Source organism: Oryctolagus cuniculus, chromosome 2 (assembly GCF_051225735.1).
Source record: "Oryctolagus cuniculus isolate XC-2025 breed Fujian yellow rabbit chromosome 2, ASM5122573v1, whole genome shotgun sequence".
NCBI lineage: Eukaryota > Metazoa > Chordata > Mammalia > Lagomorpha > Leporidae > Oryctolagus > Oryctolagus cuniculus.
In genome coordinates, this window is record NC_142868.1 from 64,828,622 (window position 1) to 64,851,234 (window position 22,613).

General features: G+C 43.7%; 1 protein-coding gene across 13 annotated transcripts in view; it reads left to right on the forward strand.

Moving 5' to 3' along the window:
- TENM3 (teneurin transmembrane protein 3) overlaps nucleotides 1-22,613 on the forward strand; it is a 651,480-nt gene that overhangs the window by 572,283 nt on the left and 56,584 nt on the right. For all 13 annotated transcript variants that reach the window (XM_070068313.2, XM_089325515.1, XM_070068315.2 and 10 more), the window contains 4 exons: nucleotides 13,973-14,189; nucleotides 15,195-15,314; nucleotides 15,836-16,097; nucleotides 21,244-21,511. In XM_070068313.2, coding sequence (XP_069924414.1) covers nucleotides 13,973-14,189; nucleotides 15,195-15,314; nucleotides 15,836-16,097; nucleotides 21,244-21,511 — 867 coding nt within the window. The remainder of the gene's footprint in view (nucleotides 1-13,972; nucleotides 14,190-15,194; nucleotides 15,315-15,835; nucleotides 16,098-21,243; nucleotides 21,512-22,613) is intronic.

Consider the following 22,613-nt stretch of genomic DNA (forward strand, 5'->3'; position numbering starts at 1 on the left):
CGTGGGAACCAAGCTACTGCAGGACGTCCATTGTTCCCCATTCCTTTTTCCAACCCCAAGGTCAGTGTCCTCCTCAGCTGCAGTGTTTAGGATTGGATGAATTGGGAGCTCTAAGGCACTGTTTTAATGGCCAAGTATTCCAAAAGATGCGAGGCATTTTTGTAAGCTCTTCTGTTGAAAGGCATGGATGGAAAAAATAAACCAGTAACAAAACAGTCCCCTTAAAGCTGTACTCCCTTTTACTGTTTTATTTATTAGAAAAGCAAAGAGGGGCTGGTGCTGAGGCATAGCAGATAAAGCCACCGCCTGCCATGCTGGCATCCCCTATGGGCACCGGTTCGAGTCCCGGCTGCTCCACTTCCAATTCAGCTCTCTTCTGTGGTCTGGGAGAGCAGTCAAGGATGGCCCAAGTCCTTGGGCCCCTGCACCCACGTGAGAGACCCAGAAGAAGCTCAAGGCTCCTGGCTTCAGATCAGCCAAGCTCTGGCCATTGCGGCCATTTAGAGAGTGAACTGACAGATGGAAGACCTCTCTCTGCCTGCACCTCTCTGTAACTCTGCTTTTCAAATAAATCTTTAAAAAATAAATAAATAAAATAAAAGCAAAGAGAAATAGATACAGATGGGGGAGGAAGGGGGGGAGGGAGGGGGGGGGAGGGAGCAAGCGAGCGAGCGAGCGAGCTCCATCCACTGTTCATTCCCCCAAATGCCTGCAAATGGCCAGGCTGCTCTAGACCAAAGCTGGGAGCCAGGGACTCAGTCCAGGAGAGCCCTGTGAGTGGCAGGCACCATCACGGCTGCCTCTCAGAGCCTGCTTTGGCAGGAAGCTGGAATCAGGAACCAGAGCTGGGAATCAAACCTAGATACTCTGATATAGGATACAGGACTCTGAACCACTGGGCTAAATGCCTACCTCTGGCTTTTGGTTATTTTCTTTTAAATCCTTAACTCTACAATCTGTAAAGATTGTGATATCCCGCCCTATGTAAGCATTTGGTTAAGAAGAATTACCTTCCCCACTGGGTACATCCCCCATGCTACTAGCTTTTAATTTCAGAGACATGAGAATGACAGTTGGAGACCACTTCTCCAGTGATGGAATAGTGCCTCCTGAGAGCCGTGCAATTTATTTTTTAAAGATTTATTTACTGGGGCTGGTGCCATGGCGCACTAGGTTAATCCTCCGCCTGTGGGTGCTGGCATCCCATATGGGCACCGGTTCTAGTCCTGGTTGCTCCTCTTCCAATCCAGCTCTCTGATGTGGCCCAGGAGGGCAATGGAGAATGGCCCAAGTCCTTGGGCCCTGCACCCGCATGGGAGACCAGGAGGAAGCACCTGGCTCCTGGCTTCGCATCGGTGCAGCTCCCGCCATTGCTGCCATTTGGGAAGTGAACCAATGGAAGGAAAACCTTTCTCTCTGTCTTTCTCTCATTGTCTATAACTCTACCTCTCAAATAAATAAAATCTTAAAAAAAAAAAGATTTAGTACTTTGGAAATTTATACTTGTTAAATAAAAGTTAAAAAAAGGTTTATTTATTTGAAAGGCAGAGTTACAGAGAGGCTGAGGAAGAGAGAGAGAAAGGAGAAAGAGAGAGAGGTCTTCCATCCTCTGGTTCACTCCCCAAATGGCTGCAATGGTCAGAGCTGGGCTGATCTGAAGCCAGGAGCCAGGAGCTTCTTCCCTGGTCTCCCACACGGGCACAGCGGCCCAAGGACTTGGGCCATCTTCTACTGCTTTCCCAGGCCATAGCTGAGAGCTGGATCAGAAGTGGAGCAGCCAGGACTTGAACCAGTGCCCATATGGGATGCTGGCACTGCAGGTGGCGGCTTTATCCACTATACCACAGCACCAGTCCCACAATCTATTTTTTTAAGATCTTTTATTTGGAAAGTAGAGTGACAAATAATAGGGAGAGACTAAGAGAAAACGGTATCTCCCTTCTGCTGGTTCACTCCCCAAATAGCCACAATAGTGAAGGTTGGGCCAGACTGAAGCCAGGAGCCTGTAACTCCACGTAAGTGGCAGGTAGCACTTGGGGCCATCTTCTGCTACCTTCCCAGGCACATTTGCAGGGAGCTGGATGGGAAGTGGATCAGCCAAGACTTGAACCTGTGCTTCAATATGGACATAGGCATGATAGGCAGCAGCTTAACCCACTGCGCCACAACACCAGCCCCAGCTGTGCAACTGTGGCCTATCTTTAAGACTGAGTTACCAGAAAGGTTCTGGTCACTATTTGGACCTCTCTGGCCACCTGCCCTGTGGGTTGTGATGTGTTTTCCAACTTCTTCCTCCATTCCACCTGCTCCTGGGTACCACCTGCACCGACAACACATGGGAGGTTGGGGAGTGAGGGTTTTGAAGTCAGGGAGCTCTTTGCTCCACTGTGTAGTGATGATGTGATGTTACACAAGATTTGTAATCTCCTTGAACCTCAGTTGCTTCATCTGGAAAAAAAGAATGAAAGTCTTTGAAAGGATTAAAAGAGGAATTGTATGCAACGTGCACAGGCTATTGCTGGGCACATAGCATGCTGTAAGTGGCCACTATTATTATCCGGTGTTCCTTCCGAAGTGCTCTTCTCAGTTGAGATTCCCAGGAGGTTGTCAGAGAAGCCCTACCTCTTCTGCATCCTGAGCCACCCCAATACTGTTCTCCAGGCAGCACAGTGACCAGAACCCGCCCCTCCCCCTGCCGCCCACCCCAGAGCACACAGGCACACAGGCACACAGACCTGCAGTCTTTCCAGCCCAGATGCTGTTTGTGTCTTCAACAAGGAGCTGCAGTCCTCCCCGTCCGTCTGAGGCAGACTGCTCACCGTCCTCCCTTTCTTTTAGCTAGTACTGTCAAGAAACTTGAGCCACAAATTCCGAGCTCAGGCTGCCTCTGCTTTCTGCTCCTGATAGATTTCGGCTGTCCTTAGCGCTCCCTCCTTCTCCTGTCTAATAATACCTTGCTGCCCCGACTCTCTGCTTCATCACGCGCCCCAAAGGAATGGCAGCTTTAATTCTCTCTAAACCACAGCCCAGATGGCAGCCTCCCTCATTACCTTCCCCCAAAGAGTCCCGTACCCCATTGTTTCTGTTGCCCGGGGAGGAAGCAGAGCTGCTTTTTCTCCTTGATGATGTAGTTCAGATTGTGTCTTCTAAAAGGAGATTACATTGAGGAGGCTACAGACTCTCTCGGAGGGAAGCAGACTGGAGAGCCAAGTCTGCAGAGACACTGCAAAGTAATTGAGGGGCTAATCAACTCTTCAGTATGGTTATCAGTGAAGGAGGTTTTTCCTTTTCCTCAAAATTTATCAACTGTGAATTGGCCTCATTCCCCTTTGTTTATTCTTATTAGCATGAAACTATGCTATGTCTGGGCTTCCCTCTCTAAGGGGAAATCTAAGCTGATAGAAGACCTCTTGTGGATTCTCAACTTATCTCACATAATTTGTATTCTTGTCCCTAACCTAATTTTGTTGATCTTCTAAGAAGGAATCTCAATGCCAGCCTTATTGTGCCCTGAGATTGTCACCTGGATGCCATATAACCTAAACCAGGAAATTCTTTGTTCTTAAGCATGGGCTGTGTGTGTGGAGATAGTATTTTGCATACCAAACCCCCAATCTGACAATCAAGATTATCATTATATGAGAACAATAGAACACAATATTTGAAATAAAAACTGTGCCTGAAATTCTAAGACATATGGTGACTATAGTGCTATAGATGCATTATCTAAACTAAGTTTTATGTCAAAAAGGTAAATTAGCCAGAAAATAGCTAACTTACTAGATTAGCATCTCAAGTATCTAAGAAGGAAGAGAGGGTGATTTGGCCCTAATCAAAAATTCAACATTTCACAGAAGTAGCTGGTATAGTCCCGTTTAAGCAACTAAGCAGAACGTAGCTTAGCATTCCCAGAACTGAAGGAAATAGATTTAAAATTTTTAGAAAAGACAGCTACATACTGAGAAAGAGTTAAATATCTTTTGACATTTGCCCCATCACCACTGTCTAATTCCACAGATCCCCAGTATCTGGATCTTATCAAATAGAAATCTCTCTTTGCCTTGATGGATCCTGCTCCTCATTTATCTCTGAAATGCTTAAGGAAAAGCAGCTTTAGAAGGGAATTCTGAGGGCTGGCTTTGTAGCATAGCAGGGGAAGCCACCGTCTGTGACACTGACATCCCGTATGGGTGCTGGTTCAAGTCCCAGCTGTTCCATTTCTGATCCAGCTCCCTGCTAATGCACCTGGGAAAGCAGCAGAAAATGGTCCAAGTGCTTGGGCCCCTGCACCCATGTGGGAGACCCAGAAGAAATTCCTGGCTCCTGGCTTCAGCCTGGCCCAGCCCTGGCTGTCCTGGTCATTTGGGTAGTGAACCAGTAGATGGAAGTGTGCTCTGTCTGTCTGTCTCTCGTGTCTGTCTGTCTGTCTCTCTCTCTCTCTTTAACTTTGCCCTTCAAATAAATAAATAAATCTTTTTAAAAGGGGGAGGGGGTTGGGATTCCATAAGAGGAGGAGGAATGCAATGGTCTACTAATAAAATAGATAGGAGCAATGCATCTTTAGCTACTGTTTTAACACCTCCAAATCCATAAGAAGTAAACTTGCTATCCAGTTGGATCTTGTGTCCTTATGTTCAAACAAATAACTTTAAGGTGCATGAGACAAAGATCTCCACTCTATATGAATCGACAAGCTGCCTCCCCCATCTGATTCTCAAATCCAGCTCCAGGTATCAGATAGAGGTTGTTGGAGCAGATCATTTGAACAAAGGCAGGGAATGAAACCATAGATTTTTTTGGATCACTCAGTGGAAGTCAGAAAGAAATGGTCATTGGACCAGATAATTGTGGATAACATCTCCAGACAGGGCACTTTGGGAGCAACTAGTTGCCATCCTGTCCTGGTTGAGCAAGCTTTCAGAACAAATGATCAATAGTACATGCCTAGACTTGGTTGATAAATACTTTTTCTTCCACTGCAACTTCAGTTTCAAAGGTCAATACCTCTCTAAATTGAGCCATTTCTTGTTCATATCCCCCTGACTATGAGCATGAAGTTGCTAAGATCAGAGAAAAAAAAGATGAAGAGACAGGGACTGGTCACTATTAATGATGTGTGAGGTTTAAGTGAGATTTAAGACAGTGACCCTATACTGCCCTACCCTTTAGTTCCTGGAGCACTTCCTTTGGCCAGCCATCTGGAATGATGTTCAGTATGTCTCACAGGCTCACCTCCTCCCAGTAAGAAAATCCTTTCTGTTCTAAAAGATTCTATCCAGGCCAACGCCGCAGGCGGCGCCGGCACCCCAGGTTCTAGTCCCAGTCGGGGCACCAGATTCTGTCCCGGTTGCTCCTCTTCCAGGCCAGCTCTCTGCTGTGGCCAGGGAGTGCAGTGGAGGATGGCCCAAGCGCTTGGGCCCTGCACTCACATGGGAGACCAGGAGAAGCACCTGGCTCCTGGCTTCGGATCAGCGCAATGCGCCAGCCACAGCTCACCGGCCGTGGCAGCCATTGGAGGGTGAACCAACGGCAAAGCAAGACCTTTCTCTCTGTCTCTCTCTCTCACTGTCCACTCTGCTTTTCAAAAAAAAAAAAAAAAAAGATTCTACCCAGTCATTCTTCCCAGGAGAAACTTGGTTGCTTATAAAAGACATCCAACTCATACAATCTTATGCTTAAAAAAAAATGACTATCATATGCAACTGAAAAGTTCAGGCACAGCTATATCCAAGGATTCAAACCACAACACCAGAAATTTGGATGTATTCCTCTGCTGACTCTGCTTTCTTCTGTTAGAACCACTCTCAGGCCATCTCAGCCCCAAAATGACCACCAGCAGCTCTAGGCTTACCTTCCCTCAGCATAACTGCCCCCGTATGAAGAGAACACTTTCTTCAGTGCGAACCTGAGGCCTGCGTCCAGGCCTCACCCTCACTGGTCTGAAGTAGTCACCTACCAAAAGGGAAATGTAAGTGCTGTCTCCAGGAGAGAGGGATATGGTTGTTGAGCAGACAAGAAAAACAGATTCTATTAGAGGAATATCCGTGGCCCTCCATTGCATTTAGTCTTAGTATAATCAGACAATATATTCCAATAACTGTTTCACGTAGCTTCATACCTTAGAAATCTTCAATTCTCTGCCTCCTCCATTCCCCCACGTTACAGTCCTGTCACTTAACAGGCAAGTCAATAATGAGGCCTTTCCATGGCCAAGATTGGCAAGGCACCTGTCTCATTCTCCTTCTGTATTTCTGTAAGCATCGTTACTTTTTACCTAGCCTACCGCTATGAGTCTGTCACTGGGGGAATGACTTTAGGTAGCTCCACATATGGTGGTCCCAGTATTCAAGCATCAAAATGCAATGACTTGCCACAGATAATTCTTTCTTTTAAGAAGCCTGAGCTACTTATTAACAAGGTTTTTCCAAAATGTGTTATCTCTGGCGCTTGCTATCATGTTCCCATCTTTCTTCTCATGAGGGAGTCAGTGTCTTTCAATGCTTTGCCTGGGCCTCCAGTGGGTAGCTCCCCTATGGAAACCTGAAGCATTGGGACTCAAGCCCTGTCCCAGAGACTCATTGATTGAGAGCACATAAAACTTTGTGTAAGAATGGTGGAATTTCTGGTTTAAAGGGTATTTTAAATTTTATAGTATTTTGGAGCCACTGCTGTGGTGCAGTGGGTTAAGCTACGGCCTGAGTGCTGGTTCAGGTCCCAGCTGCTCCACTTCCAATCCATCTACCTGCCAGTGTACCCACAATAGCAGTGGAGGATGTCCCAAGTGCTTGGGTCCCTGCACCCCTGTGGGAGACCCAGAAGAAGCTCCTGACTGCTGACTTCGGCCTGGCCCAGCCCCTGTCTCCTACTCCTCTCTATAACTCTGCCTTTCAAGTAAATAAATAAATCTTTCCAGAAAACTATAGCCTTTTAATTTATTGGCAGTATCTAGTTTTTTTTTATTTGAAAGGTCAAGAAACAGGAAGACAAGGAGATAAGAGTCCTTGATTCAGTCCACTGATTCACACCCAAAGTTTCTGTAACTGCTGGGGTTGAGCCAGGCTGAAGCCAGGAACTCCGTACAGATCTCTCGTGTGGGTGGCAGGAACCCAAGTCCTTGAGACAGCATCTATTGTCTCCCAGGAAGGTGGATCAGAAGCAGAGGTGGGATGTGATCCTAGGCCTGCAGTGTGGGATGTGGGCACCCCAAGCAGAGCTTAACCTGCTGTGCCAAAGTGACTCCCCTTCTCCTCTAGTGATGCTTCTAAGATAATCATGTTGACTTGTTTAGATCTCACAGTCTCTCCGAACTTACTCATTCTCCAGTGCTTTCTTGGCACCAAGGAGTATACTAGATGCTGAGAACTAAGTCAGCCCCCCAGGTTCTGCATGGGACAGTGGTCACAGCTGATTGTTGAAGGATATGAAGAGGGTGATGGCTGGAAGTAGTAGAGAAGCTCAGAGATCTCCAGGCAGAGGAGCCCATAGTCATGAAGGGTCTTGCCAGCCATGCTGAGTCAGGCATCACTCAGCAGATGGTGGGCACCAGGATGTATTTTAGCTGGAGAAGTAAAATAATCCCATCCTATTTCTCCAACAATTATTATGGCTAATAGACAATGGTAGTTTGGGCCCAGTTGCAGTCTAGGAAACGCTGCTGTTGTTGAGATCTTGGTGAGAGAGAGGATTAAAGAAATGGAAAGAAATAGGTGTTTCCAAAGATGTTTAGAGTGAAGGAAGAACAAACTGGTAACTGATGAGCTACAAGGAAGGAGAAGTCAAAGGTGTTGTTCCAGTTTCTACTTTGAAAAGCCGGATGGGTATGTGGGGAGATAGTTTGTTGACATGGGAAATACAGGGGAAACACTGTGTGTGGAGGAGAAGATCGTATTTCTTGGGGCTTAGACATGTTGAGTGTGAAATACTGATGTAATATCCAAATGGAAGTATCTAGAATGTTACTGATGGGTTTGTAGTTCAGGAGATGATCACGCGGGAAGTCATTAGCCTTGAAATGATAGAAACATGGGGACTGAAGCCACCAAGAGAACATTGGCATAATCTAACAGAGAATGCACAGAAAAACAAGCAGGATCCCAGTTGCTGAATAACGAATAAATGAATTTCATGCATAATCCAGAATAGTGACAACAAGGAATAACAAAAGGTACACCTGTATTATACTCTTTAAACACTCCCAAAATCCACAAACAAAACATTGTATCAGAATTTACCTGGAACTCTGAGGTGGGGGCCTCCAAGTACTGCAGGGGTGGGCAGTAGACATTCATTATCTTTGGAGTGTAAAATAAAGTCCATGACTTTATATATACTCAGAAAATCAAAGTTTTGAAAAAAATGCATAGTCCTTGAAAGGAAAAAGTAAAGAGTTTTGAAAGGCAGAGCAAAGCCAGCTCAGAGGGAAACCTGAGAAGAGACGTGGAGTCAAGGTTTTAATAATCTGACAAATTGTACACTCTTTAAATTTGCCAGAAAACAATATCAAGGGCAGTATAAAGGAAATAGGGCAATGCAGAAACCTGGAGGCAAAACCAGGGGTTAGCCAGTTACAACCCTGGATCCGAGCCAGATGTTTGTAAAGCTTTACTGGGGCAGGCACATCCATTCATTTATGTACTATCTGTAACTCTGTTAGCACCTGTATAGGTGTAATGGAGACACTGTGGCCCACAAAGCCTAAAATACTGACTCTGTGGCCCTTAACAAAGGAAGTTTGCCAACTGCTATTAAAGACCATAAAATGCCTAAGGACACTTTAACATATAGACAGAAAAGCTAGCTGGAACAGTGATAGAAAGGACTGGGTGGAGGGAAGCATAAGTTCTGTTATCTACTTTACATCACAGTACCACTCTGTGTTAATGTCTAAACCGAAGAAAGCAAGCTTGATAATTGAAGTGTTATTTAATGGCCTTTGAACATTTCTGATTCTGTTTAGGTTTTTTATGATTAGTGCTATTAGATGGGGCTTCTGTGCCAAAATAAATTTAAGCCAGCCAAAATATTCCTGAGACTAAAATAGAATCTCAGTGATTTTGAGAAGCTATTCCATGAAGACAATTTTACTACACTATACATTTGGGCAAGTGGGTAATCAACTTAGTTGTACTGGATAGGCCTAGCTGCTATATGAGTACAAAAAATGAAAAATGTTTTCTCAAGTGATAGGGAGCCAGATTCATAACTATCCGTCACTTGCTTGGGCAAGTTACTGATAAACTCTGCAGAAAAATAACAAACAGTGTGTCCCTGCATCTTGGCTGCTGAAAATGAGATTCTTTCTGTGATTGATGTTAGCAGAGAGGCTTGTAAAAATGCATTTCCAACTGATTAGTTCAGAAGGTGTCAATCTCATGCAGTTTTATGACCTGCAGACTACACGCCAGATGTACATTTGCTTTTTATAAACTAACAAAGATGAATGACTAAATTTGAGCATTCCTCTTTGGCAACTGTACCATATATTGCCTAAGGGTACACACAGAGGGAGTGTTGTAGGGAGAGGAAGACAGGGGAGGAGAATTTAACCCTTAATTTACCAGATTAATAGAGACGAAATACAACATTTGGAAGTTTTCCCCCTAATAGTAGTGTCTTCTTACATTAATGAATATAAGGGGGAAATTTGCAAGAATATCAAATATTTGTGTGAAATTATTCCCCCAAGTGCATGTAAATCCATACTAAACCCACCCAGTGAGAACTGCTAAATGAAATGTCACAAAACTTGTATTAAAGAGTCTCTATAAAATCTCAGCATATAATCAGGAACTGCTTACTGAAAGGACTGGGAGGGAGTTACTTCTCAGAAATCAAAAATGGGCCGGCGCCGCAGCTCTCTAGGCTAATCCTCTGCCTGCGGCGCCGGTACTCCAGGTTCTAGTCCTGGTTGGAGCACCGGCTCTGAACAGGTTCCTCCTCTTCCAATCCAGCTCTCTGCTGTGGCCCGGGAGTGCAGTGGAGGATGGCCCAAGTGCTTGGGCCCTGCACCCACATGGGAGACCAGGAGGAAGCACCTGGCTCCTGGCTTCTGATCGGCGCAGCGCACCAGCTGTAGCAGCCATTTGGGGGTGAACCAACAGAAGGAAGACCTTTCTCTCTCTCTCTCTCACTTTCTAACTCTGCCTGTCAAAAAAAAAAAAAAATACTAGGGCAATAGTCAACCACTTTTGAAATTTGAGTCTTAAAAACTATGCTATTTCTTTGAGAGTGATGGAGAAAAATGGTTCCCATGATTGCATACTTTATGAAAAATAAGTCTATAGCTTAATTTCCTCTTTCTTGCACTGGAACTGTTGAGAACTATTTTTCATTTTCATGACCTTTTAGCTAAGAAAGTAATATTTTACGAAATTCCAAATCCAGCTTTGTTATGTTTTCTTAAGGAATAATTTTGGATAATAGTCATCTACATGAAAATGTGAACTGTCATTAAAAAAAAAAAAAAAAAGCCAGCGCCGTGGCTCACTAAGCTAATCTCCGCCTTGCGGCGCCGGCACACCAGGTTCTAGTCTCGGTCAGGGCACCGGATTCTGTCCTGGTTGCCCCTCTTCCAGGCCAGCTCTCTGCTGTGGCCCGGGAGTGCAGTGGAGGATGGCTCAAGTCCTTGGGCCCTGCACCCCATGGGAGACCAGGATAAGTACCTGGTTCCTGCCATTGGATCAGCGTGGTGCACCGGCTGCAGTGCGCCAGACGCGGCGGCCATTGGAGGGTGAAGCAACGGCAAAGGAAGACCTTTCTCTCTGTCTCTCTCTCTCACTGTCCACTCTGCCTGTCAAAAAAAAAAAAAAAAAGGAAACGTGAACTGTCATAAGCAAAAAATATGCAGTGAAATCTCATCAAGTTCTGATCCATACACTCTTATGGGAAGAGAAATTATGGCATCAAAAAACTTACAAGATTAATAGAAAGAGTCCAGCAGGGGAGGGCATGTGGCCTCGTGGTTACCATGCTGGTTAGGACACCCACATTCCTACATCTGAGTGCCCGTGTTTAACATCCACCTCTCAACTCCAGCCACCTGCCAATGCAGACCCTGGGAGGCGGCAGTGATGCCTCAAGTTGTTGAGTACCACAGCAAGTTGTTGACAACCACACGGGAGATCTGGATTGAGTCCAGGCCCAGACTCAGCTGTTGTGGGCACTTGGAGAGTGAACCAGCAGTTGGAAATACACTCTCTCTCTCTCTCTCTTTCTGTTCTACAAGTAAACAAGTAAACAAATTAACATTTCAAAATAGTTTTAAATTTACAGAACAAGGAGTTCCCATATACCGCACACCCCACTTGCTCTATCATTAACATCTCATAACAGTATATTTGTCACAATTAATGAGCCACCCCCAGCTTAGTGTAATTTTTTACTTAATAAGCTTTTTTCTTCCATCTGTAAAGGAAATACTGAAGAGATTTTTAGGTAAGCTGTCTCTGATAAGCTAAATCTCTTTCAGATTCAAGTGACAGAAAATCCAACTCAAACAGGCTTAAGGAAAAAAAGAAATGCCTTAGCCTCTGTAACTGGAAAGCCGAGGAGGTCAAGTGCAGCTTACTGCAAAAACCCCAAGAATGTCCCCGTGTATGACCTAGAGGGTTTTTTTTTTCCAGCTCTTGCTCTGCTTTTTCTGGGCCTACTCCACTGCCAAGATGGGTTCTTAGTGGCAGCAGGGTGGCTGCGGCAACCCCAGCCTCACAGCCTTCAGCTCAGGCCTGGAGGAGGGGAGAAAGGGGGGACAGAGTACCTGCAGAGAGAGGACAGAGCATCTCTTTTTCAGCTACTTCCTGAAATTTACTCTGTTTCAACATGCTGGCCCACGAAGTGGGGACATGCACTTGGACTGAGAATTGGGGAGGCCTGGACACTAAAATGCAAATTTGAGCTCTTGCCCAGAGAAAGGGGGATGGGTGTTAGGAGAAACCACCAGTGTTCACTGCATTGGCAAAATGCTTCCCAGCACTGATCCGGCCTCCTCAGCCCTCCGTTCTTAGCTTATCCGTGTTGCTGACCTACTTTCCAGGCTGGATGATTTCATTCAACTCCGTCTATTTTCTTTCATCTCAATTTGCTGCCCGACAGTGAAGGGGCAAGCTAATATTCTAAAGCAAATAAATGGTTAATCTTGTCTTTAAAAAATAAAAATTACTGAAGAATACTTGTGTAAGTAAATCACAGAGATCATCTGGTTGATTTCAGCGGAGCTTACCATGTCAAGACCCGATACTTAAGTTTGAAGATATAGTTTCCTTTTTCAGTTTTCCCCAAGAGCAATTAAAATCTGCAGAAACTACTATTTTTATTAATCTATCCTGAGAAACATAAATACAAGCAGACTAAAATCCATCCGTTCAGCCTGTCAGTAAATAATGGCTGTAAAGGACATGTCATCAAGCCCTCGGGACCCGGCACAGCCACCACTCATGCACTGGCCCTGTTTCCAAGACACCACAGCTGTGCATCATTTAACAACTGGACTGCATTCTAAGGAACGCATTGTCGGCCCACCCGTCGCTGTGCGCACATCACAGTGTGCACTTACACAATCTGGGGTGGCACAGGGTGCTCCCTGGGCACAGCCTCTTGATACAGTGCGTCGACTCTGAACATGAGCTGTATGGGGCTGCTGCCAGCGTGACACAGTATATAGTGTTATGGTAAACTTCCTTGTAAAAATAAGTAGGTGAACACCTGAAAACAGTGATAAAAAGTATAGAATAGTGACTACCTAAGCCAGTAACAGTCATTTATTAGCAGGTGTTATGTATGGTACGTCATTGTATATGCTGTGTCTTATATGTGCATGACTGTCCTTTCCTGTTGATGTCCCTGGAAAAGGTGCTGGTAAATTCGTTCTGTGCGTAACTCCCGTACGTCACCAAAACCATAGGTTAGTTTTTCATGATGAGTTTCTTAAAATGTTCAGTATCATGGCTGATTTACATTTGCTGCAATTTTTGTTAATATGTCCATTTTAGGGGAGGTGGGCAAGGACCTCAGGCTCCTCTTTAAAATTAGGGAAATGTCTTAATTTTATCCAGAACACACTTTACCTTGGGAGAGCTGTTTCATAGAAAGGTGACTGGCCAGTCTCACACATTTTTTATCCATATTTGCCTCACTTCACGAACTTTAATTTTACGGCCTTTCCCTCATTTTCGAGCTTCAACCTCTGAAGTCCTTTTCCATTTGTCATGTGCATACTATTCACTCCTAGTGCAGTTTCTCTAATATAAAGAAGGTGTGAGTAATTATAACTAATACATATTCCTTCGTGCTACTAATAATATTGTTCTAATCAGTAAGTTTTTGTATCTTGCAATGAACATCATATGATTCTTTTCAGCCATATTCAATCCAAATATTTACCCTCTATGGAAGTAGTCACATGCATTATATTGTATTTCCTCTGGCCTGTGAGCCAGCATTCTGATATAGCGAGTTAAGCCATCACCTGTGACTCCAGCACCCCATATGGGTGCCGGTTTGTGTCTGGCTGCTCCACTTATGATCCAGCTCCCTGCAAATGTGCCTGGGAAAGCAGCAGAAGATACTACCCACATCCCTCAGCCCCTGCACCCATGTGGGAGACCCAGAAGAGGTTCCTGGCTCCTGGCTTCAGCCTGGCCCAGCCCCAGCCATCGCAGCTATTTGGGGAGTGACTTGACAGATGGAAGACTCCCTCCCTCCCTCCCTCCCTCCCTCCCTCCCTCCCTGGCTCTCTCCCTGTCTCCCACTCTCCCTCTTTCTCTCTCCCCCTCCCCCTCCATCTCCATCCATCTGTCCCTCTATCTCTGTAACTCTGCCTTTCAAATAAAATAATCTTTTTTTAAAAATTACTATCAGATAGGAAGTGAGAAGTTGTTTGCTGTGAATAAAAACCAACCAACAAACAATATTTATTCTACATCATGGCTTTAAAAGGTGGATTCTCATACTGGTTTACATTTGCTGCTCTCTACAGATGGGCTCATCGACTGTATGGATCCTGATTGCTGCCTACAGAGTTCTTGCCAAAATCAGCCCTACTGCCGTGGCTTGCCAGATCCTCAGGATATCATTAGCCAAAGCTTGCAGTCACCGTCTCAGCAAGCTGCCAAGTCCTTCTATGATCGAATCAGCTTTCTTATAGGATCTGATAGCACCCACGTTATACCTGGAGAAAGTCCTTTCAACAAGAGGTGAATGCGTCTTTTCCTTACATAGACCTGCATTGATGGTACCAGCAGTTACACAGGTGCAATGCTGACGACTGGGAATGTGAGGAAAGTGCCCCTTTTCAATACAGCTTTTTGTCTTGGAAAATACTTCACCAAACTTCACATTTCAAGCATTTTTGACACAGTTCACATACTTCGTCAATTTCCAGGACCTGAGACATAACAGGACATTCCATTAGGGAGTCCATAAATCTTCATTTTAACGAGTTGATTTTTGTTGGCACAGTTGGAAATGTTTCAGAAGAAGCAATGAAAAGACCCCAAAAGGCAAAACAGAAGTGCACTCTTTTTTTAGCTGAGCTCACTAAATAGTATAAATTATGAATTAATGTAATGGAACTGCTAACGGCATGGCAGTAAGATTGCATAAGCTGTTTGGTGCTTTCCAGGGCAGTAATGACCTGAAAATAAACCAGTAAGTGAAAGCAGGTGTCTCATGTCGCATGAGCAAAAGAAGATGATTTACACTGGAACTCCTGGGTCTGCAGTAATTTAACAGCATTAATGCAGTTAGACCCAGCAGTTGATTAAAAGTTGTTGCACAAATGTTCCTTATTGCCCCCTTAAATCTTGTACTTCCTGGTCCCTGCAGATTTACAGATTGCTCAGAATTAATTGGAAAATATACTTTTCTTCATGTAAGGCCCAAGATATATGACTTATGAAAAAAGCACAGTTTGTAATTTTAATACTTCATCTCTAAATTACTGGTCTTGATAATGCTCCAAAAATCAGATTGCAACAAATTAAAAATCCTGGGTAAACACAAAGCATTTAGAGAAGGTACATTACAATGAGTTAAAAGGGGGCTTTTCTGTCTTGGGTGTATTTCCAGTCTGGTTTTTGCAAATTACAACCAATAGCACGTGATAGTGTTATTTTCTGTTTAGGTTGCATTATCTATAAATCATATTAATGCTGGCCTGAGAAAACAGGTCTTCATTCTGACTTTTACTTTTCCCACAGCCTGGCATCCGTCATCAGAGGCCAAGTGCTGACTGCTGATGGAACTCCCCTCATTGGAGTCAATGTCTCATTTTTCCATTACCCAGAATATGGATATACCATTACCCGTCAGGATGGCATGTGAGTCCGTCCCATCACAATCTGTCTGTTTGCAGTATTGTAAAGTATGACGACTAGACATTCTTGCATTGCTCCTTGAGACTCCAGAAACCTGCGACAGTACATGTGGCGGAGATTTAAAGTCATGAGTCCCTGTACTTCTTTTGAAAGTGTATTTCATTTTCTAAGGCAAGATACAATGCTGGCGTTTTCTAGGAAAATGTTCTTCGTCTCAGAAGATGCATATTGAAATATTTAGAGGCAGTATTTCATGATGTCTTCAACTGAAGCTCAGATGTTCCAAAGAAAGAAGAGCTAGAAAGCAAATTTGGGACGATGTTACCTGATCACTAAACAGATAGGGAAGCTATGAGGGTTCATAGTATAATTCTCTTAATATTCCTTAGATTTGAAGATATCTAATATAAAAGTTGGGAGAAAAAAGTTGATTTTCTTTATAAATCAGGTGAATTTAAGGAGGTGAATGTTGGTCGTTTTTTGGGATCCAGACAATTCACTAGGTATATCTTGTTTTTTCTTAGGTTTGACTTGGTGGCAAATGGTGGGGCTTCTCTAACTTTGGTATTTGAAAGATCCCCATTCCTCACTCAGTATCACACTGTGTGGATTCCATGGAATGTCTTTTATGTGATGGATACCCTAGTCATGAAGAAAGAAGAGAATGACATCCCCAGCTGTGACCTGAGTGGGTTTGTGAGGCCAAATCCCATCATTGTGTCATCACCATTATCCACCTTTTTCAGATCTTCTCCTGAAGACAGTCCCATTATTCCTGAAACACAGGTAAAATAAAAGATTTTCAGATCATGTGGTTGCCAAAGAATCTTTTAAAAGGATTAGAGAATTCCAGTGCAATCATAATAATTCTATAGCGCTAAATATAGAATATGGTGTGTATGTGCTACAGAACAAGCTATTATAGTAGGATGTCTAGTTATTTCTTAAAAATCTATTCAAAATACTTTTTTCTTTGGGCTATAGTTGTATTTATTTATAAACAAATAGGAAAATAACTTTAGTTTAACCATTAATCAAACGTTTGATCATTCACAACCAAAAAATGTTTAGCGCCTACATATCTGATAATCTGATTTATACTGTACCAAGTGCTATTGTACATGTTAATTCCTCTGAGTAACTTACTCTATAGTTATTACTGTAAATGAAACATGTTTTGGCCAGAGATAGTCTTTGACAGAAAATACTGATTAATTTTCTTAACATTATTTTTTAAAACAGTTGGTATCATGCATTAAGCTCTAATAATTTAGTTTATAAGGTCTCCTTTCCCCACAGGAAAACATGTGTCTCTACCTTTTTAAGAAACAGCCATATTTTGACAGTTCATTTTATCTTCTGTAATAGTGGGGGTTGGGAGGAACTGTTTTCCTTCTCATGTGTTTCCAATTAAAAGTAACTTTCAGATCTAAAGGTAGGACATTAGGTACACTTCATTTAAAAATAGCTACATAAAAATATGTGGTCTTAAGATACAGCAATACGGAGCAGCTTTGTCACACCAAATCTTCAAATATTTATTGCAGACCTCTTCTGTGGCAGGCGTTGTTATGTAGGGACAAAGTAGTGAAGCAGTTGGATAAAGCACCCGCTGTCTTATCAACTAATGAGTGGAAAGAGACATAAACAACAAATATTTGTCAGGCTGTGCTAGACTTACTTAAAAATAAGGAAGTGGGGTGGAGTGGAAGAGATGCCCTTTTCTGGCGTCCAGGAAGATCTCGTTGATGTGGTGCCACTTCAGCACCATTAAGAAAAGTGCAAGAGTGCTCTGAAAATAGAGAGGCATTCCAGGCAGAACAGAGAGCAAGTTTCGACGCTGCCATGAAGAATGTGCTTGGCTTCTTCCAGGAACGACGGAGGGGCCAGCCAGTGTGGCTGCAGGGAAGGTAGGGGTGGCTACGACACAAATCATGGAAGACTGTGTGGCAGAGAGAACGTTCTACTTTGAGTCACCGGAAGTCATTGAAGGTGTTTAAGCAGAGAAGTAACACCAGTCTCCTTCTTAAAGGGATCACTCTAGTTACTGTGCAGGGAGTGTTCTCTATTGAGCAAGGGTTGCAGAAAACATGCTGGTTAGGAAGCAACTGTAACAGGATCCACAGGAGAAGTGACAGTGGCTTGGACAAAGGCGAGTGGGTTCCACGTGCTAAGAAGTGGGCACACAGGACTGGAGCCGAGAGAAGAGGGGGAAACTGCAGGTGCCAATTTGGAAGTCATCAGCATGGGATGAGATCACCTGGGGGCGGGGGGGGCGGATGGACATAGAGATAAGAAGAGGCGAGCCAAGGTGTGGGCTTCCAAAAGTCAGAAAGACTCCCAGGCAGATACAATGCAGAATGGACAGCAGAATGGTCAGCTGTATGGCAGACTAGCAGACTTCGAGCTGAAGCTTTAAGTGTATTGTAAACATATTCCTCTTAGTACTTCCTCCCCAGGGCCCTCTTGCAGCAACTCTGAACTTCTTAGTCCATCTTAAAACAGACTTTACCTGGAGGCAGTATCTTTCCAAAAGTGGCAAATCTCTAGCAAAGCAGGACATTGAAATGGGCTGCAAACAGTGAGCGATTTCATGAACACAGGGCGCCCCTTTCCATTCATTCATACAGCAGGCAAATATTCAGTAAAAAGTTACTGGGAGCTTCTTGTGTACAAGGTCCTCCATTAGGATAAGACGATGACAACAACACAGATCCTGCTGCTGTAACCGTGATAAAGATTTGAATGAAGAACTCTGGAGGTTCAGGGGAGAGGCTGACTCCTAAGTAAACCAAGAAAGGCATAGTGAGGTTGACCTTGAAGAGTGATTAGGCAGAAAGGGGAGGAAGACATGCCCAGATGGAAGAAAATGTGCACCCAAGAGTGCAGTGGCAAAGACCAGCCATGTTGTGTAAAACCTGGAGAACAGTCTAACTGTGGAGCCGGGGGGGGGGGGGGGTAGGCAGAAGAGGATGCTGGGGCTGAATGATAAAAGGGCCTGAAACGCTGTGCAATGGAGCCCTTGACTCTTAAGCCAAGGTGGAACCCATGGACTCGGTTTCTCTGGAACTGAGAGGGGCAAAATGCACAGTAAAAGGATACAGAGGAATCCATGAAGGGACTGTTGTTAACTGCCTTTGCAGACCCAGGCCTAGCTCACATGGAGAGGGGCTGACAGACACGATGGCAGGAAAGCAGAGCAGGAGCAGAGAGACTTGGAAGATGGAATCAGCAGAACGTTATATATATATATTTTTGACATTTATGCTTTTTGACAGAACTGAAATACACTGAATAACAGCAAATCCACTGAACAAAGAAAACCCTGTCCATGTAAAGGCTATTTTTTTAACCCCCAAAAAGTGTTACAATTCGGATGCTCACACCACACAACCGGTTAGGAAAATCAAGAGCAGTATTTAGCAGCGGGGCGTCCTTAGGACGGTAAGAGGCTGTCTGCTTACCACCAGGTCAGCAAGGCCGGGAGGAGGGGAGTCTGTCAGCGCAAGCCACTGCTGCCTCCTCCTTGAAGCCTCGGATGGCGGGACCGTGACCCCCACCTCTCCCGCCTTCGCCTCATACTTGCAGCTGTGGGAGGGAGAGATGTGGACCGGCCAGGAACAGCTACCGACCGCCAGCCTCACCAGTTCCCTCTTAAGAATTAGAAGTCCTGAGAGAGTCTTCGACGTCTGCATGAAATCCTCTCCCCCTACCTGGCTCAACGCCCTGCCTAGAATATCTGTAATGGCTTCTGTTTGCAAATACACAGGACCGCCGCCAAGGAGTCCAAGCGCTGCAAGTCCTGGACCGTCCAGCCGGGGACTCTGTAGGGATGTGACTCGTGCTGTTACCATACCCAGATGGCCCTGTCTCCCTCCCGGACCTGGCGCCGGCAGCACCACGGTGGGCCAGGGCACCCCACCGGCGGTCCACGGGCTTGGCGGCAGTGTGGCCTCTCGCTGGAGGCCTCGTGGGGTCAGGAACGGGGCTGATGAGGCCATGCAGCTGGCAAGGGAAGGCTCCCTGGCTCACTTTCTCATTTTGGCAGGATTTACTTTTTGTAATAACGCAGAAGAACACGGTCAAGTTAAATTACATACGAGAAGTGCCGTGCTTTAATGAACTAAATTGCAGATATTTGTTCCGTGAAGTAGGTTAACGATGACAGAGACAATAACCAGTTATTAAAATTAGGAGGAACACATGATATTTTGAAGCAGAGAAGCAATTCCTGTCAGGTCACAGGAAATGCATCTTGGTGAAAGATTCACCTACAATTAGAAATCCTACCAAATTTATGGGAAATTACTTTGAAAATAGAAAATATGTACATTAGGGCTCAGGAGTCACAGAATGTATTTGTCAGACTAATCCACTGATAGTTCACCTTGAACAGATGAAGTCTCTGTATTCACCCTAATACGCTGCAGCCTTAGAGTACTGTCATTGTTAAATTCCATGATTTCCCTGGATCTAATAGCATTCTGAAAAGTTGTTATATGCTTACAAATATTTTTGCTTAAGACATCCTGTGTCCAAATTCTGTGTATTTGATCAGGAAAATCCCAGTCGTAATAACTTGGTGTATCTGTTACATCAATGCGTTCTACATGTATCGTGTCACATCCATCTTCATGCCGATACTGACTCACAGACCAAAATGGAAGTTTAGTCCATTCAACGGTTGGTTGTTTACACTGAAATGATGACCATACCCTCAGTGTCAAGGATTTTACTTGAATTAATAAGATTTGAAAAGGCAGCTATGAGTTATTCCCTAAGTGGTCTGTCTGGGTGTTGGGGGGAAGGGAAACACAACTAAACACTGAACCACTAGTCTAGGATTTTTCTCACATGAAAAGGCTGTCCTTTATGTCTGAATAATGAATCTTGATAGGAAATATGAGAAAGCCCTTGAGAATGCTGTTTAATTCTTAGGAGAGAGTGGTCAGTTCCTGGCACTTAAACACAGGCAGTCCTTTACAGGTTATGCAGTGAGCTTATAAAGGGCTGTTGTGATTCCCCAGACTAAGAGGAGCATTGACAAAGGAAATCCAAACTCTGGAAAATTTAGCTGCTACATAGAATATATATTTCATATGTCAGTATAAATTTTTTGGCATGATATGATGTTTTGAATTGGTAGAGGAGATTATCCTTACGTAATTATATCTACTTTATATAATCCAGTTTCAAATCAAAACCATGCATTGAGTGTCTTCTGTGTGCTTTCAGTAATGCGTTAGTTGTTCTCTGGGAAAGATGGCATGAAGCTTGAAAACATTTGCTCATTCACCATGATATCAGAAATCGGTGCTAAGTCGTAGCTCAGTGTTTAAGTGTGAGACTATGCTGTTGCTACATTCCCTCTCCACATGGAAATGGCATTTCCCACAATTGAACCAAGATGAATTGCTCTTTTCTGTTATCATTCCTGTCTTTGTAGGCTGTGACCTGCAAATAGGCTGATGAGGCTGTAGGCATAGGTTTAATCCCTAAATGAGCCAGCTGGTGTAGGCCAGATATTTGGCCTCCATTGCATCCCTGTTCTGAGCTAACCATCTTTCAAACGTCTGCTCTAATCCTCCAGGGTGCTTGGGGTGAAAGATGGGTTAGTGAGACTCCACTGTGACTACTAAATTCACAAGTCAGTGCATGTCAGCCTGATGGAGCTGTCACAGTGTTTCCTGTATGAGGAGTAGCACCCGAGGTATGATTCACTCAGAACAAATGGCAAAGGGCTTTTAGGAGGTGAAAACTATGCTCACAGCAGAGTTATGTTTAATTATCGAATACAATAATAGCTGAAATGTGTATTTGTGAATAGTGACTCTCTGATGTCTTGGATGCTCGATTAGATTTTTAAACCAGATTTTTCCTCTGATGGTTATACATGATCACACTTTGAAGCTTCCATTCTTTTCCAACCTAGGTGCTCCATGAAGAAACCACAATTCCAGGAACAGATCTGAAACTTTCCTACCTGAGTTCCAGAGCTGCGGGGTATAAGTCAGTTCTCAAGATCACCATGACCCAGTCCGTGATACCTTTTAATTTAATGAAGGTTCATCTTATGGTGGCCGTCGTAGGAAGGCTCTTTCAAAAGTGGTTTCCTGCCTCACCAAACTTGGCATATACTTTTATATGGGATAAAACAGATGCGTATAACCAGAAGGTCTATGGTCTCTCTGAAGCTGTTGGTAAGTCCATATAAATCTCTCCTACACTGAAAAATTGTCTTGAAGTTAGAACTGTCATAGAATTAATTGTAACCTATGGAACGTCAGTTGCACACATGAGGTAAGACAGGTTGCGCTGTGGAAGTTGTAAGCCGGCTGGCTTAGATTTCCCATGGGCAAAGGAATGTATGCCACACAGCAAGAAGAAAAAAATAGCAGGTTTTCTCCTGGCTAAAATTGTAGCAGAGAAATGCTCTGAATAGGATTTCAGGTTGTCATATCCTTTTATTTTTTTTCATTTTTTTCCATAATATGTCCCTTCCTTTTTTCATTTCCTCCTTTTCTTTATATCTTTATCTCCAAAGCTTTTCTTATCCTCTTGATTAAGCTTTCTGTAGCTGACACTAATGTTGTTGCAACTCACAATGATATTTAACAGGATATCAGACAACATTTGTGTCCAAGAACTATTTCCACTCTTTTGACTAGGAGTCATTTCAGTGGAAGGACAATCGTAAAACATCAAGTCACTTATTTCACTGAACGGACAGTGCCATCACAGTTTGACATGCTGAGATACAGCTTCAAGCACAGTTCAAAACATCAGAAACCAAGGGAAAGCTTGTATTCTGTTTTAGTCATTTTAACCTAAAATAGATGATTCTGTTCTGAAATTAATTTGTAATTTGGGCCTGAACTGGTTCAAATCAATCAGAATAGCCGCCACTTCTGCCTTTCCTTTTTTCTACATTTTACATTGATTGTGAATTCTGCAAAGTTTTGCACCTGTGGTTAATTCAAATTGATTTTCCACTAAGTTTTGTTTATTCCTTATAATAAGTGTAAACAGTGTCATAATATTGCTATCTTTTTTGGTTTTTTACCCATTGTATTTTCCATAATTTACTGTTCTTGGGAGCAGAACTTCTCTAATTATTCAGATAGCAAGCTTTATATTTAGTTGTTCTCATCTAATCACCATTTGAGGCTGACTTATCTGACAGTTACTCAACTGGTTGCCCAGCCTGGACTTCATTTGTGTTGTGAATCCCCTGTGAGACAATATAATGGAAAAAAATCACTCATTTTGTATAAAATCAGTAGAAAAGAATATTCAAAGATA